The sequence below is a fragment of the Erinaceus europaeus genome, chromosome 4, assembly GCF_950295315.1.
Source record: "Erinaceus europaeus chromosome 4, mEriEur2.1, whole genome shotgun sequence".
Classification (NCBI taxonomy): domain Eukaryota; kingdom Metazoa; phylum Chordata; class Mammalia; order Eulipotyphla; family Erinaceidae; genus Erinaceus; species Erinaceus europaeus.
Genome location: NC_080165.1, coordinates 99,740,968 through 99,758,894, shown reverse-complemented (window position 1 = coordinate 99,758,894; position 17,927 = coordinate 99,740,968). Strand labels below are relative to the sequence as shown.

Sequence of the window (17,927 nt, the reverse complement as noted above, 5' to 3'; positions counted from 1 at the left end):
CACTCTTTCCTTAGTGGGGCAGGGCTCTGGGGAAGTGGGGCTCCAGGACACATGGTGGGGTCATCTGCCCAGGGAAGTCCAATTGGCATCATGTTAGCATCTGGAACCTGGTGGCTAAAATAGAGTCAAGATATAAAGTAGAACAAATTGTTGACTAATCATGAACCTAAAGGCAAGAATATTGAAGATGAATATTTGGGGTCTTGTTTTGGAAAAAGCTAGTGGGTCCATATTTTAGGTATATTTTAAAGGACCCATGACTTCACTAGTTTTTGCCTGCGCTTGACAGCTAACATGCAGGTGGATCCAGGTTATTGTCTGGGGGAGATAGTGTCATAGATGGAAAAAGGGCTGGAAAGCTGGATCAGGGAAGAGAGTAGCTCCCAAATATGAGGAAGGTATATAAATATTGTTAACTGCAAACCCCATGAATTTGATCTGGGGCCCATATTCAGCACAGGAGCCTATGTAACCTCTGCATCCCTGTAGGTCTGAGCTCACATTATGTGGTCATAGCTAGGAACATTCTAGGCTGCACTAATTTCAGGACCAACTTGGGAATTTTTAGCAGAAGCTTTGTGGATGTAGAGATAAATGAGATACCTGCCTTTCACCAAGAACACTAGAGTTCATGAAATAAAATTGGCAAGTCAATAAATGAGCATATTATAAGATTCCAACATCTGGAGTCTGGAGATAGCTTGCTTGCCCAATAGAGTGCATGATTTTCCATGTGAGCCCCTGGCACTACATGGGAGCACCACGTCCACAGTGCTGTGGTATCTCTCCTCTGTTTTTATCTGAAATTGAAAGGAAAAAGAAAAAAAAAAAATCACTGGGAGTGGTGCAGTCATACCGGTGCAAAAAAAAAAAAAAAGTCCTAGCGGCTCAATTTTTATCTTTCTCATCTCTCCCAATTTTAAATTAAAAATTCTTATTTTTAAAACTTATGTCTATTATAAACTCAGCATTCTAAATTATATATTTAACACATATCTCTTTTTTTAGATTTTTTTATTTATAAAAAGGAAACATTGACAAAACCATAGGATAAGAGGGATACAACTTCATACAGTTCCCACCACCAGAACTCCATATCCCATCCCCTCCTCTGATAGCTTTCCTATTCTTTAACCCTTTGGGAGTATGCACCCAAAGTCGTTGTGGGTTGCAGAATGTGGAAGGTCTGGCTTCTGTAACTGCTTCCTCGCTGAACATGGGCATTACCAGGTCTATCCATACTCCCAGCCTGTCTCTGTCTTTCCCTAGTGGGGAAGGGCTTTGGGGAATCGGAGCTCCAGGACACATTGGTGGGGTTGTCCAGGGAAGTCTGGTCGGCATCATGCTAGCATCTGGAACCTGGTGGCTGACAAGAAAGTTAACATACAAAGCCAAACAAACTGTTGACCAGTCATGGACCTAAGGGCTGGAATAGTGCAGATGAAGAGTTGGGTGGTGGTGGGGATCTCCATTTGTAGATAGCTAATAGGCATATTTTAGTTAAATTCCAAAGGGCCGGTGGCTATACTAGTTTTTTTTTTTTTCTCTTTTTTCTTTTTGCCCCTGAGCTTGAAATCTGATATGCCAGTGGATCCAAGTTATTATTTGGGGAGATGATGTCATAGCTGGAAAAAGGGCCAGAAAGCTGGATCAGGGAAGAGAGTAGCTCCCTAATATGGGAAAGGTGTACAAATATTCTTGACTGTGAACCCCATCGATTTGATGTGATCTGGGTCCCATAATTAGCTTAGGAGTCTGTGTGACCTCTGCATCCCTGTAGATCTGAGCTCACATTCTGTGGTCATGAGTAGGAACATTCCATATTCCCCCAATATCGACCCATCTTCCTCAGGTGTAGCATAGAGTATGCTGTCCATAACACATATCTCTTACCTTTTATACTAAAGAGAGACAGAAGGAGGAAAAAGAATCACTTTCAAGAATGGTGGTAGGATCATGCAGGCACTGAACCCCAGCAAATATTTATAGTTAAATATATGTACTCTGTAATAGGACTCATCAAGTGTGTGATGAGTGCAAACTTGATTTAACATGATAAAAACATAAAATTAGGAGAGATGAAAGATAAAGGTAAGACTTGGGGAAGATTGGAGTGAAGTATATTTTAGAATGTTAATTCATGTGTTTATAAGTTTAATTTCCTAAGAGTAAGTTCTTAGTTCAGGTCAGATCTTAGCATTTTATACAAATTCAATTAAAGTGTGAATTTCATCTTACCTAAAAGAAGGCAAGTTTATAGTATTTAGGAATATGGTAATGATGTCTAAGTAAGACTTCATTTGGGGAAAGGAGCTTATTATGATTGAAGACTGAGATTTCAAAGTCAGTTTTGGTGAATGTACATAGATTATTAAGAGAGTACTACTTGTTTGTGAAATTTTGGGTATTTATTATAAACAATTCCCTTTTATCATAGTAATATTCAATAACTTTGCAGTATTAAAGTACACACAATCCTTTCTGTTTGGTAAGCAGTTTTCACAGAGGCTTCTTTGAGGAGTTTCTTGCTCCAAAAAATGGCACTAAATGGTGTTAAGTTCAATATTGTCGTATCCCAGGTCTTCCTGTCTTAGGACCAGCGAGACTTCTTTTTCTTCCAGGCTGGAGTTTATAGTTTCTCTAGGATATTGCAGAAAGATGCTTGAAACAATAAGGAGAATCCTGGTTTCCATCATGACAAAGTGAACAGAGTCCTCTGGTGGAAAGCAACTCTTACAGATGACCATAAAATAGCTGTGGATCTAGGACTTCTCTGAGACACTGCCTACTAACTCAGCTACTCTGCAACGTTATGCCTTTACCTCCGCATTTGGAAAGGAGATGGGCCAATAATCATGAGGACTAGGAAAGGAATGCTCTCTCCCACACCAGTCTGGTCTGACTTCATGAGAAATGGAGGAAAGACATGACCGCTCAAGATTGCTCAGAATGTTGGCCACAAACCAAACTTGCCCTTCATAATAGCACTTTATGAATCTTTTTTTAAATGCCAAAGGGGCCAGTTTGACTAAATGCCACCACCTCCTGTTCCCTGGGAACCATAGGCTCACACACAAGCAGAACGTCTAGCCCCAAGAAATGAAGGTCTTGCAGAAAAAGGCTGGGAGTATGGGTTGACCTGCCAATGCCCATGTCCAGAGGAGAAGCAGCTATAGAAGTCAGACCTCTCACTTTCTGCACCCCATACTCCCAGAGGGATAAAGCATAGGAAATCTTCAAATGGAGGGGATAGGATGCAGAACTCTGATGGTGGGAATTGTGTGGAATTGCACCCTTCTTATCTAATGGACTTGTTGTTTAGAATTAAATCAATAAAAAAATAAAAAAATGAAGGTTTTCATCTGTTGGTTGAAGCAATGAGAGAACATTGTCTCTTTGCTTCTAGTGCTGAGGCGTTAAGACTTTCTAATCAAGGCCATTGCACATTCTGTATTAACAGTGTATTCAGAGTCAACTTTATAATGTCTTTAAAATTGATTACTTAATTTGTTTTTATGAGAGAGAGTGAAAAAGAGAACGTGTGTGTGTGTGTGAAAAATAGAGAGAGAGAGAGAGAGAGAGAGAGAGAGAGAGAGAGATTGAGATCAGAACACTACTGAGCTTTGCTTTAAGTTGTTTTGAGGATTCAGTCTGGGGCCTGAGGGCCTCAGGCATGAAAGAATGGCCCACAACCACTGAACTATTTCCCTGACCTCATCTTAACTTTACTATTTTGTTACACAGTTATCCCCAGACAAATTATAATAATTTACACATCCAGTCACATTGCTATTAGAAAAAACTTTCTGGATTACATTTCATTCTGAAAGGCTGCTTAAATTTATTGTTGAAACTTTTATCTCAATTTGGGGTGTTAAAAAATGGGAATGGAAACTCTGCAATGTGTACAGACATGTCTACACCCAATGATGTGTGTGTGTGTGTGTGTGTGTGTGTGTGTGTGTGTGTGTGTGTGGAGGGCATGGACACAGAGAACATATCTCTCATAGCTGCATATATCAGAGACAGAGAAGATCTGATATTCTCCAGGCAAGGGAGAGTCTTACAGTGAAGAAAAACCAATTGCTGTTGGGTATAAACTCACCTTTTCCTGCGATTGGGCTATAGCGCAGCAGATTAAGTGCACGTGGTACAAACTGCAAGGACCAGTGTAAGGATCTCGGTTCGAGCCCTGGCTCCCCATCTGTAGGGCAGTCACTTCACAGGTGGTGAAGCAGGTCTGCAGGTGTCTCTCTTTCTCTCCCCCTCTCTGCCTTCCCCTCCTCTCTCCATTTCTCTCTGTCCTATTCAGTGACGACATCAACAATAATAACCACCACTACAATAAAACAACCAGGGTAGCAAAAGGGAAAATGGCCTGGAAGTAAGGCTACTGGAGACAGACCTGAACACTCACCTTCCTGGAAACGTCTGATTCCACCTCCCACCGCTGAGAAATAATAATCTTCATGCTTCATCCAAGAGGGAGAAGGAACTTGAGGAACAGACAACTCCTGTGCATCATCATAACTGTTCTCTGTGTCAGTGACATAGTCTCCTGGAGGCTCTGGACATGGACAGGGACTTAGGTGGGCTTGCAAGCTGTGGGTCAAGCTGCCCAGTTCCTTCTAATGCAGAAATCCTTGTAGCTTATAAACACTGGCACCATATTCTAGGGCTACCTAGACCTATAATATTTTTCTAACATGGCCTCAGCAAAAGTTTTCTGCTCGAGGTTTCAGGTATTATTTTCATGGCTATTGCATAGAATTTTAACCCTACTCTATTCCCAGCAATGACTGAGGAAAGATGAAGCTGGACAAAGAGAACCCAGGCTGTCCACCTGCCCAGTGGAGTGTGGGAAACACAGAGCTGGCAGCAGAAGGCAGTGTGGACATCTGTTACAGGGACAGGAGACCCAGTGTTCATTATAGCAGGCCTAGGGCTGATGTCCTCTGGAACTCTGTTGACCTCAGGATCCAATTTTCAGGAGACCTGGACATGCTTCATTCCAAGAGCAGTCCATCTTTAATTTGGGCGGGGGGTGGTGGTGGTGGTAGTGGATTCTCCTCTTTAGTTCCCTTTTATATCGAGGCTTCTAGTAAGAGCTAAGTATAGGCAGAAACAAATTTGTATATTGCAGGATTTAGCAAAGAAACACAATTTTGTTTCTTAATATATACATAATCTACCATTGATCCAAATATCATTCCCATCTCGCTAAAATCAAAAAATAATATTTTTTAAAAAGTATTTCGCCCCCAGCCTAGGTCCTCCTTCACCATCTAGCATCAAGACCTGAACCCTCCCCTGCCCAGAGTCCTTCACTTTGGTGCAGTATACTAAAGACATGGGATTTTTGAGATTATCAATTTCAGATGTTATTAAAAATCACTGGATTCCCCATGAATTAATGGCAGCACAATAAAGGCATGTCTGTAGCTGAATTAGGAGTAATTGTGGATATAGAAAAGAGTCTGAGGGGCCAAGTGATGGTGCACCTGGTTGAGCGCACATGTTACCATGTGCAAGGACCCTAGTTCAAAACCCCAGTCCCTACCTGCAGGTGGAAGGCTTCACAAGTGGTGAAGCAGGGCTGAAGGTGTCTCTCTTTATCTCCCTCTCCTCTATTTTTTGGCTGTCTCTACCCAATAAATAAATAAAGATAATAAAAAGGAGTAGTGAGTCTGTTCTTTTCCTTTCTGAGTTATAGAGTAGGTAAAGAAAGCTGAGAGCTGATATCTTCCCCATTCTAAACATAAACTCCCAGAGGAGAGTCCTCCTTTTCATCCCTACCATCTAGGGAGGGCATCTCCCTACTACCTGGGGCAGCTTCAGGGTACCTGTCTTCTCCATTGTCCCCTGTGTAATAGGGTAGTTCAACTACTGAGCCATCAGATGGGTGTCCTGAGAGGGAGAGCAGTATCACAGCCAAGAAGGAAAGGCTTTCCCAAAGCAGAAGACCCACATCATGTTTCAGAAGAAATATTGATGACAGATTTAGGGAGGGAGCTTGGAGGAGGCTGATGATTCAGGATGGGCAAGTGGTTGGTCTGTGCTGGCCTCAGATGCCACGGAGCCAGCTCATGAGCAGAAGGGAGGGCATGGAACTCACCTAGACTGTCACACAGGTCCTCTGCTTTTGGTTTTATGAAGTCATCAATCTCCTGGTACAAGGCTTCAGGAACAGTGTCTTCAAAGTCAGACAAGTCTGGGAAAAGTGACGTGAGTTCAGAAGCTATTCTTGGAGCTAGTCCTTTGACCCCTGGGCAAAGTCTTTTATGTTCTGCATGGTTCACCCTGGAGAAATCCCACTGTGATACCGCCCCTTTAGCCTTGTGCCTTTGGAGTGAAAACTAGATTTTCTGACCCTAATTGTGAATCTCTGCTCAATTTCTACACAGTCAGTTTTCATTTTAAAAATGTATTATTGGATAGAGATAGCCAGAAATTGAGAGGGAAGGGGGAGATAGAGAGGGAGAGAGACAGAAAGATACTTGCGGCCCTGCTTCACCACTTGTGAAGCTTCCTTCCTGCAGGTGGGCACCAGGAGCTTGAACCTGGGCCCTTGTGCACTGTGATGTGTGGGTTTAACCAGGGGAGCTACCACAGTTTTCATTACAGAGGAATTTTACACTCAATCCTGGACCAAGATCCAGCATTTCAATCTTGAAGCCTATTAAAGAGGAAGTAGAGTTTTGCCAAGATTGTTAGGATGGAGATCAATATTTGTATGCCTTTCTTCATCTCACAACTGGCCCAACAGCCTAAATTAATTAGTTAATTAATTAGTTAATTAATTAATTATGCCTCCAGGGATATTGCTGGGGCTTGGTGCCAGCGCTATGAATCTACTGCTCCTGGCAGCCATTCTTTCCATTTTATTGGATAAGATAGAAATTGAGAGTGGATAGGGAAAGGGGTGAGGGAGAGGGAGAGAGAAAAAGAGACGCCTGCAGACCTGCTTCACCACTTCACATATAGTGGGGGTGCTGGGGACTCGAACCCTAATCTATGCATAGTCTTTGTGCTCTTCACTGGGTGCCCCACTGCCCAGCCCCTATTTTATTTTATTAAGATTAATTGGGATGTTTCAAAAGTCATGGCATATGTTTCTGTTTTTCTATGCAAACATGCATCATGACATTTCTGACCACCTAATATTTGTGAGAAGAAAGAAAAGGTAGAACCAGAATTCCTCTGGCACACAGGATGCTGGGAATCAAACTAAAGACTTTATACTTTAGGCTCCAATACTTAGTCCATTGTACTCCTGAGGCTGCAATATTTATTTATTTATTTTTAATTTTATTGATTTACTGTATAGTGACATAGAGAAATTGAGAGTGGAGGGGGAGACAGGGCGAGAGACAGTGAGACACACCTGCAGCCCTGCTTCACCACTTGTGAAGCTTTCTCCCTGCAGGTGGGGACCAGGGGCTTGAACCTGGGTCCTTGTGCACTGTAATGTGTGCACTCAACCAGGTGCACCACCATCTGGCTCAATTTTTATTTTATCTATTTTTATACAGAAACAGCAAAGTAGTGAGAAGGGGGAAAGAGATCACAGAAGCATCTCTTCCTTTAGTGAGGTGGGGGGGCAGGGTTTGAAACTGGGTCATACAAAGGGTAAAGTGAACACTGTCCTAGTGAGCTATTCTCCTGGCCCTCAAGAGCCTTTTTGGTATTTTCCATGTAGCACCCTTAAGACTGACCTTGGTGCTGTGCTCTCCATCTGTGCAGCTGACCCCCCAGAATGACAAGGACCAGGAAAAGAAGGGCACCTAGGATGATGCAGATGATCCAAGGCAGGGAGAAGAAGCCAGGGCCAGGGGCTGACCCCAAACTGGTGCCTGAGGAAAGAAGAGGGCCATGAGGGTTGAGGGAGAACTCCCGGTGTCCCAGTCACATTGTAAGTCCTCAAGGCCATGAAGCCGCAGCTCAGATTCAAGAGGCCTATGTGAAACTGATGATGTGATTGACCTGGGTCTTATCCTGAGTTTTATCAACTGTCTTCTGTATAATTTACCCAGGGGGTGGAAGGGGGTAAATAATAGGGGAGGATGACTAGAGGGCTCTGAACCCCAATTTAACTTGAACCTAGAATGTTTGTCACCAGGAATCTTTTTTTATACCTTCACTGAGAGCAAAGAGAATCTGGAAAACACTAGAGAAAGGCACTGTTTCTCTTATCTGAGAGGGAAGAGGAGAAAGGAAGGACACTTTGTGGCTTATAATAGAGGGATAAAGAATAGGAAAGCTATCAAGGGAGGGGATGGGATATAGAGTTCTGGTGGTGGGAAATATGTGGAGTTGTACCCCTCTTATCCTATGTTTTTTGTCAGTGTTTCCTTTTTATAAATAAAGATTAAAAAAAGAAAGAAAGAAAGTGAAGGCAGGGTTGTGGAAGTGAATAAAGATGGAATATATGTTAATATATATTTAAAAAATAGAATATATATTCAACCTCTATCTATAACCTTGGAAGAAGTATGGAATTTCCTTTGGTTGGGTGTGGGGGTGGGTGGTGGCAGTGGGGCACAGAACTCTGGCGGTGGGAATGGTGTGGGATTATTTTTTTATTATTTTAATTTTGTAAATCATTAATAAATCACTAATAATAAATCAGATCATGAGGCCTTTTCTGTACTGACGTGGCAGTTTTGTTAGAAATATGTAGAGTGCACTGTTCAGGTCTCTGAAAATATGAGAATTTCCGCTACCCCATGGCTCAGAGCAGAAGGATCACTTACTTCTTTGCTTGGGGGCAGCTGTTGACCTCTCACCTGGAGAGAAGAGAAAGAGGATGAGTCAGTCTGCTGAACTAGTCTAAGAAAGCTCAGGGTTACAACCCCCTCCAAGGGGCATACTGTCTCCCAGTAGAGGAGGTCAGGCAACAGCCACCCACCTCCCCATGAGAAAAAGAATTTAGCAATTAGCCCTGGAAATGCTCCTGGACCCAGTCTCACACCATCTTTTATCTCAGTCCCAGCAAGCATGGATCCTGCTCACCTGAGCACCTCACCCCAGCATCCTCCTCATGCTTGCAATCGTGTTGCCCCCAGGGCTTGGCAGCACAGGCCCACAGGGAGGACTCCCTGCCCCTGCACTGCACCTGGTCCAGCCAGATGCTCCCAGTTCCAGGGCCAAATGCCCCGGCCTCCAGGGCCTCGAGTGCTGAGCCACAGCCCAGCTGCTGACACACCACCTCGGCCTCTGCCAGGCTCCAGGAGTCATCACACACGGTGCCCCAGGAGCCATTGTGCCAGACTTCCACTCTTCCTGAGCACTGGGTGTCACCTCCTCGGAGCCGGAGCTTCTCCCTGTCTGAAAAGCCAGCAGCACCTCCTGTTACCGCCTGGAGGAAGTAGGAATAGGGGGCAGCACCCTGGGATCCCAAGGGGAGCGGGAGGCTTGCATACCTGTGCAAGGGGCAGCAGTTGGACAGCTCTTGGGTTTCTTTCCTGCAGCTACAGAAGAGATGCACAGGATCAGGTACAGAGAAGTGGTGTTGCCCCAAACAAGATTATCTAAGGTCCTGGCTCAGTCCCAATTACAAGTGAATATACATAGGAGTCACAGTCAATCCAATGGGCTGGATAAGACCACCACTTTCATATGTCTGTTTTATATGTTTATTTGTTTATCACTTTCTACACACACACACACACACACACACACACACACACACACACACACACACACACACACACGTTCTGCTTCAGAAACAGCCGTGCATATCTTATTCACATCTGAGTTTCTGCTCACGGTTTGGTACTAGGCATACTGTATTTGTTTACTCATCAAACATTTAAGCAAACCCTTCTACAAATACTGTGTATAAGTGCCTGATAAATATTAAGTGAATGAACAGATGAAATAATTCAGTGAAACATAATCTTTTAAATTCTTTATTCTATAAATTATTTTTAAGTTTATATAACAATGGAAACATCTATATGGTAGTCTGTGGAAATAAATAGTAAGAGTAGTTATGTTTATTCAGTATTCCACTTATATTCTGATTTTGGGGAACTTGTGCATTCATGATGCCACTGATTCTGGGGAACCTTTTAATTCCATATATAGCTGTCCCTGATCCAGTGCAGCTCCTCGATATTGATAGAGGGAGAGATAGAAGGAACTGTATCACCACTCTACTCTTCATGAAACTGCCTTCCATGTTGCTCCCCACATGCTGCTGGGGATTTGAACCTGATAGTATGTTTTCTATTGAGTAAACATGGGACATTCTCAAGTTAAAACTATATGTTACATCACAAAGATAATGTTAAAAAATTCAAGAGCATTGAAATCATCCCAAGCATCTTATCAGACTACAGTGGAATTAAATTAACACTGAACAACAAACAAAAAACTAGTAAAAGTCCCAAAATATAGACTCAACAGTATACTGCTAAACAACTACTGGGTCAAAGAGAAAATTAAGGAAGTAATTAAAATGTTTTGAGAATCAAGTGAAAATGAAGACACAATCAAAATATTTGGAACACAGCTAAGGCAGTGCTGAGCAGGAAGTTCATAGACAGACAGGCACACATTAAGAAACATTTATACACTTTCCCCATATTTGTGAGCTACTCTCTTCCCAGATCTGGCTTTCTAGCACTTTTTCCAGTCATGACATCATCTCCCCAGACAATAACTTGGGTCTACCTTCATATCAGCTGTCAGACTCAGGCAAAACTAATAAAGTCCTGAGATATACCTGAAATAGACCTGCTAGCTATTTCCAAAATGGAGATACCAAATCTTCATCTGCAATATTCTAGCCTTTAGGTTCATGATTAGTCAACAATTTGTATGGCTTTATATTTCAGCCACCGGGTTCCAGATGCTAACATGATGTCAACCAGAATTCTCTGGGCAGCAGCTGACCCCACCAATGTGTCCTGGAGCCCCACTTCCCCAGAGCTCTAACCCACTGGGGAAAGAGAGAGACAAGCTCGGAGTATGGATCAACCTGTCAACGCCCATGTTCAGCGGGGAAGCAATTACAGAAGCCAGATCTTCCACCTTCTGCACCCCATAATGACCCTGGGCCCATATTCCCAGACGGTTAAAGAATAGGAAAGCTATCGGGAGGGGATGGGATATGGAGTTTTGGTGGTGGGAATTGTACCCCTCTTATCCTATGGTCTTGTCAGTGTTTCCATTTTATGAATAAAAATTAAAAAAAAAAAAAGAAACAAGTAAAAGCTCAATCAAACAACCTGGTTACACACCTTAAGGTCTTTGAAGAAAAAGAACAAAGTAACCTTAAAGCAAGCAATAGGACTGAAATATTAGGCAGAAATAAATAACATTGAAAATAAGAGAACCATACAAAAGACCAGTGAAGCTAAATGTTGGTTCTTCAAAAGGATAAAAAAAAATTTGACAAGCCCTTGACCAGATTCACTAAAAATATAGAGATAACTCAAACTAACAGGATTGTAAATGAAAGAAGAGATATCACAATAGACAACACAGAAATACAAAGTATCATGTGAGGGTTTTATGCCACCTTGCTAGAGAACCTGGAAGAAATGGACAAGTTCTTAGATACATACACAATTCCAAAATTAAATAAAGAGGAGCTAGAAAATATGAATGGCCAATCAAAGCCAAAGAAATTGAAACAGTTATCAAAAACCTTCTCAACAATAAAAATACTGGACTAGATGGTTTTACAAATTAATTCTACAAATCTTCAAGGATACGTCTAATTTTAGAGATCTTTGAAAATATTGAAAAATATTGAATAAAAATATTGAAAAATTAAAAAATATTTTAAAAGATACCTCTATTTTTAAAGATCTTCTAATATTGAAAACAAAAGAAATACTCCAACCTTCTATGAAGCCAACATCACACTGATATCAAAAACAGAGAAACAAAACAAAACAACAAAAAAGAAAACTGCATCTTTAGTCACTATCAGGCCACCCCATCATCTGGGACCCTATTTGGGGAGTTCTGAGATTCCCAAACAGACATGATGGGCCTAGACCTCAAATAAATCCCTCTCTCCACTGTTATTGGTGTCTTTATCAGGAACAACACAATAGACCCCTTTGTGGGCCCCCATAGGACCTTGCCTTCAATGTGGATCAATGAAGGCAGAGAATGTTCCATCCTTCAAAGGAAGGCTGGACAACATATACTATGTTCCACTTGAGGAAGATGGGTTCTGAAATTGGGGCTGCTTGGAATGTTCCTACTCATGACCACAGAATGTTCACTCAGATCTACAGGGATGCAGAGGTCACACAGGCTCCTAAGCTGAATATGGGCCCCAGATCAGATCACATCAAATCAATGGGGTTTACAGTAAACAATATTTATACACATTTCCCATATTAGGGAGCTACTCTCTTCTCTGATCCAGCTTTCTGGTCCTTTTCCCAGCCATGACATCATCTCCTCAGACAATAACTTGGATTCACCTGCATATCAGATATCAGGCTCAGGGAAAAAAAACTAGTATAGCCACAGGCCCTTTGGAATATAATTAAAATATGCCTACTAGCTATCTACAAAATGGAGGACCCCCCCAACTCTTCATCTGCAATATTCTTGCCTTTAGGTTCATGATTAGTCAACAATTTGTTTGGCTTTATATGTTAACTCTTCTTTCAGCCACCAGGTTCCAGTAGCTAACACGATACCAGCTGGACTTCCTCGGGCAGATGACCCTACCAGTTTGTCCTGGAGCCCCGCTTCCCCAGAGCCCTACCTCACTAGGGAAAGAGAGAGGCAGGCTGGGAGTAAGGATTGAGCTGTCAATGCCCATGTTCAGCGGGGAAGAAATTACAGAAGCCAGACCTTCCACTTTCTGCACCCCATAATGTCCCTTGGTCCATACTCCCAGAGGGACGAAGAATAGGAAAGCTATCAGGGATGGGATGGGATGGGATACAGAGTTCCAGTGGTGGGAATTGTGTGGCGTTGTACCCCTCTTAACCTATGGTTTTTATCTGTGTTTCCTTTTTATAAATAACAATAAAAAAGAAAACGGCAGACTAATATATCTGATGAACATAGATGCTAAAATACTGAACAAAATTCTAGCCAAATGGATACAGAAGTATGTTAAAAAAGATTGTACATCATGGCCAAGTGGGATTTATCCCAGGACTGCAAGTTTGGTTCATTATAGGTAAATCAATCAATGTGACCCAGCACATCAATACAAGCAAGAAAAAGCAAAAACCAAATGATTACCTCAATAGATGTAGAGAAAGTCTTTGACAAAATCCAACATCTCTTCATCATTAAAACACTACAAAAAAAGGGAATAGATGGAAAATTCCTAAACACAGTGGAGTCCATGTATAGTAAACCTACAGCCAACATCATACTCAGTGGTGAAAAAGTGGAAGCATTCCCCATTAAATCAGGTACTAGACAGGGCTGTCCACTATCACTACCACTATTTGATATAGTGTTGGAATCACCAAGGCAATAAGGCAAGAACCAGGAATTAAAGGAATACAGATTGGAAGAGAAGAAGTCAAACTCTATTTGCAGATGACTTGATAGTATACATATAAAAACCTAGATAATTCAGTAGGAAGCTCCTGGCAACTATCAGGCAATATAGTAAGGTGTCAGGCTATAAAATTAACATACAAAAGTCATTGGCATTCCTTTATGAAAACAAAGTCAGAAGAAGAAACCCAGATATCAGTGTCTCTTACTATAGCAACAGAAACAATAACATATCTATGAATAAACTTAACAAAAGAAGTGGAAATATTATATACTGAAAACTATTAGTTGCTACTCAAGGAAATAGAAAAAGACACAAAGAAGTGGAAAGATGTTCCATGTTCATGGGCTGGAAGAATTAACATCATCAAAATGAATATCCTTCCCAGTGCCATATAGAAATTTAATGAAATCCCCATTAAGGTCCCACCCATTATTTTTTAGAATAGAGCAAAAGCTACAAATGTTTACTTGGAACCAGAAAAGACCTAGAATTGCCAAAACAATGCTGAGAAGAAAAGAAATGGAGACACCACACTGCCAGATATCAAATTGTATTATAGGGCCATTGTAATAAAAACTGCCTGGTATTGGAACAAAAGTAGACACACTGACTAGAGGAACAGAACTGAGAGCCCAGCACTAAGCCCCCACATCTATGAATATCAATCTTTGACAAAGGTTCCTGGCCTATTAAATGGTAAAAGAGAGTCTCTTCAACAAATGCTGGAAATAATCAGATTGAAACATGTAGAAGAATGAAACTGAATAATTTACATTTCACCAGACCAAAAAAATTTTTTTTTCAAATGGGTCAAGGATTTGGGTGTTAGACTAGAAACTATCAAATACTTAGAGGAAGATATATACAGATGTAGTCTTTGCCCTCAGGTTTTGCCACTCCCTGCGATATCCTCGCAGTGCCATTTCCAACCAATCCTGTCCCGACACGTCACTCCTTGTTGTTACCCAATAAAGCCCTCCCACTTCCGTACTCTCTCTCTCCCTTCCCCCCCCCCCCCCCCGGTGGTGAGGTAGTGGGGGATGGCCATTTTTTCGGCTGACTCCATGTGGCCTGAGCCACCCTGTTTGATCTGTAATAAAGATTTGTGTACGCCATTTGTTCCGGATCTCCTCTCTCTCTTCTCTGTGGCACAGCCTTGGGGACTGTACAGTGCTGAACAGCCCCTTCGCTTGGCAGGCATGCCCTCCCACCTGCAAGCCCTGCCCCCAGAGTCAGAAAACCCCCCCTTTACTAGATAACACCCCCAGAGGCAGTAGTCACCCCCAAAGACAGAAAATACCCCTTTGCGGCCCAAGCCTCCCCTTGGCATCACACTGGCTTTTACTACTCCCCTACTTGTCCCTTCCTGCTTTGTTATATCATTTAGGTTTATGCCCAAAAGGTTTATGCTCACCCCTACACTACTATTCCTCTGTCATAGATAGAGTCTTTTACAGACATTGAACCATCTTATACAATGACTAGATAGAAAGATAGAAAAAGATGTAGAGATATTGTGAGGAGATGGTTGAGCAGGCAGAGTTAAACCTATGAGATGAGTCCCTCCAGGTAAGTCTCTCTCTCTAAAGAGGGGTTGAGCACAGGGGAGACACATAAATCTCACAAGGTTGGCGGCCATTTAAGCCTTCCCTCCCCCACAGTAACGTCCTACATCTTCCCACCTGAGCACGGAATTCCTTAAAAACATTTAAGCCTGCTCCATTCTATATTTCCTTACTGTGTCCATTAGATATAAAGGTAAAGGAGGAGATGTTGGGAAATTATACAGATGCAGTCTTTGCCCTCACGTTTTGCCACTTCCTGCGATATCCTTGCAGTGCCATTTCCAACCAATCCTGTCCCGACACGTCACTCCTTGTTGTTGCCCAATAAAGCCCTCCCACTTCCGCACTCTCCCCCCCCCCCCCCCCCGGTGGTGAGGTTATGGGGGACAGCCATTTTTTCGGCTGACTCCATGTGGCCTGAGCCACCCTGTTTGATCCGTAATAAAGATTTGTGTACCCCATTTGCTCCAGATCTCCTCTCTCTCTTCTCCGCGGCACAGCCCAACAGGTCAAGGATTTGGGTGTTAGACTAAAAACTATCAAATACTTAGAGGAAGATATTGGCAGAACTCTTTTTCATCTAAATTTAATGATACAAATCCAATTGCAAGGAAGATTAAGACAAAAATGAACCAATGGGACTACATAAAATTGAAAAGCGTCCATGTAGCAAAATAAACCACCACCCAAAGAGACCCATTGCAGAACAGAAGATCTATACATCAGATAAGAGACTAGTAACCAAAATATATAAAGAACTCACCAAACTCAGCAACAAAACAAACAACCAAACAAGCCCCCCCCCAGATGATCCCATCTAATAATGGGAGGGTTTATAAACAGAATATTCAACAAAGAAGGTATCCAAAAAGCCAATAAACATATGAAAAAAAAATCTCCAAGTCAGTGATCCTGGGTCCATGCTCCTTCCAATTGAATCTATGAGATATGAAACTCTGGTGGTGGAAATTGTGTGGAATTGTACCCCTCTTATCCCACAATCTTGTTGATCATTATTAAATCAGTAAAAAATTAGCTCCTCCAAACATCATTTTTAAAGACTTACTTTAAGTTTGCTATTTATATTTGAGAAAAAAATCCCACTAACAGCATCCTGTAGGGTTGAGGTAGACACAGAGAAAGGGGCAAAAAGTTACCTGCACAAGTGATGTAAGCTTCCTCTCTTGAATAGCATGAATTGTATTTCCAAGGATCAGAAGGGCATTGCCAGAAAGAAGTATCAGTTTTCCGACACTGGATACCATCTACCCACTTGAGTCTAGAACCTTCCCTATAAGCAATGGAAGAGTTAAGGAATCCAAAATCCCCACAGTCAAGATGTGTGCAGATCCTGGACAAGGTCATATCATCTATGGTGTTGCAGACACTGCCCCAAGTGCCATTGTAGAAAACTTCCAGCCACCCAGCACACTCCTCGTCATCACTGACCATCCTAAGGGCTAGGAACTCTGAAATTGAAAAAAAGTAACAGCACATAGTGAGCACTCCACTCCAAGACCTGCACTTTCTTTCTCCCAGAGACTGTGGACATGCATTGCAGACCTACTGAGGGCTAGGTGACTGGACTAAAATATTTCTCCCCTTTACCTGAATTTGCCTACTTGTGCTTATCTTCTTATTTCTATAACTAAATGTGATGAAATATAAATAGAGATGAACACTGGATTGGGCTTTCTGCAGTGAAAGAAGACTGAATCCCTCTTCATGACTGGTATGTTCAAGGGAGTATGAAGAATGGGGTGACATATAGGATAATGGCCCCCAAAGTTGTCTGCATTCTAACCCCAGGCCCAGTGAACATATTGTTTGTTGTGGCAAAAGAGACTTGATTAAGATAAGAATCTTAGGGAAAGAGAGAGGCAGGCTGGGAGTATGGATTGACCAGTTAACACCCATGTTCAGTGGGGAAGCAATTACAGAAGTCAGACCTTCCACCTTCTGCAACCTACAACGGCCCTGGGTCCATGCTCCCAGAGGGACAGAGAATGGGAAAGCTATCAGGGGAGGGGATGGGATATGGAGATCGGGTAGTGGGAATTGTGTGGAACTGTACCCCTCTTATCCTATGGTTTTGTTAATGTCTCCTTTATTAAATGAAAAAAAAATATTGAGAACTCAGACCCAACTCTACCACCCCAGCACCTTCCAGAGACCCAGCCCTTCCCTGGGTCTTCACACAGACAGCACAGACCTGAGCAGATGACCCCTGCATCCTCCTTGTGCCTGCAGTCATGCTTCATCCAGCCCCAGGAAGGGCACCTCCATATGTGGGACTCATTTCCTGTGCAATTCAGGTTGTCCAGCCAGATAGGCCCTGACCCCACTCCAAAGTGAGCAGATGTGGTGGCGGTGAGGGCTTCTCCACAGCCCAGCTGTCTGCACACCACATAGGCATCACTCAGGTCCCAGCTGTCATCACAGATGGTGCCCCAGGTTCCTTGGTAAAGGATCTCCACTCTACCTGCACAGGGATGGCCTCCACCTACCAGGCGGAGTTGTAGGTTTTCTGGAGAGAGAGAGAGAGAGAGAGAGAGAGAGAGAGAGAGAGAGAGAGAGAGAGAGAGAGAGCCAGGTTAGTGGGACATTTAATAGGGCAAGAGGCCATTCTGGTCCTGTGAACTTCTCACCTGAACAATTGACAGTGCCCTCTATGGAGACTGCAGAAATCAGTGGTTCAGATACAGAGTCATTACACGGGGTCAGCACCTGAGTCTGGTTTCCTGCAGGAGCATCAGAAAACAGTGGGGAAGAGAAATTGATATATAAGATAATAATCTGATGATGGAATCTGAGATGAAAGCTGTTATATAGCAGTGTTACCATACCCATCAAGTTCACCTTCT

General features: G+C 42.6%; 1 protein-coding gene across 1 annotated transcript in view; it reads right to left on the bottom strand.

Annotated features, from left to right (window-relative positions):
• Positions 1-2,308: 2,308 nt before the first annotated feature.
• The window catches only part of LOC103125091 (antigen WC1.1-like), a 57,972-nt gene continuing 42,353 nt past the window's right edge, over positions 2,309-17,927 (bottom strand). The window contains exons 6-15 of the mRNA XM_060190766.1: positions 17,712-17,804; positions 17,276-17,590; positions 16,221-16,532; positions 9,423-9,464; positions 9,013-9,327; positions 7,716-7,835; positions 6,116-6,211; positions 5,824-5,907; positions 4,418-4,567; positions 2,309-2,716 (exon numbers count right to left, since the gene is read on the bottom strand). Coding sequence (XP_060046749.1) covers positions 2,544-2,716; positions 4,418-4,567; positions 5,824-5,907; positions 6,116-6,211; positions 7,716-7,835; positions 9,013-9,327; positions 9,423-9,464; positions 16,221-16,532; positions 17,276-17,590; positions 17,712-17,804 — 1,700 coding nt within the window. The 3' untranslated portion in view covers positions 2,309-2,543. The remainder of the gene's footprint in view (positions 2,717-4,417; positions 4,568-5,823; positions 5,908-6,115; positions 6,212-7,715; positions 7,836-9,012; positions 9,328-9,422; positions 9,465-16,220; positions 16,533-17,275; positions 17,591-17,711; positions 17,805-17,927) is intronic.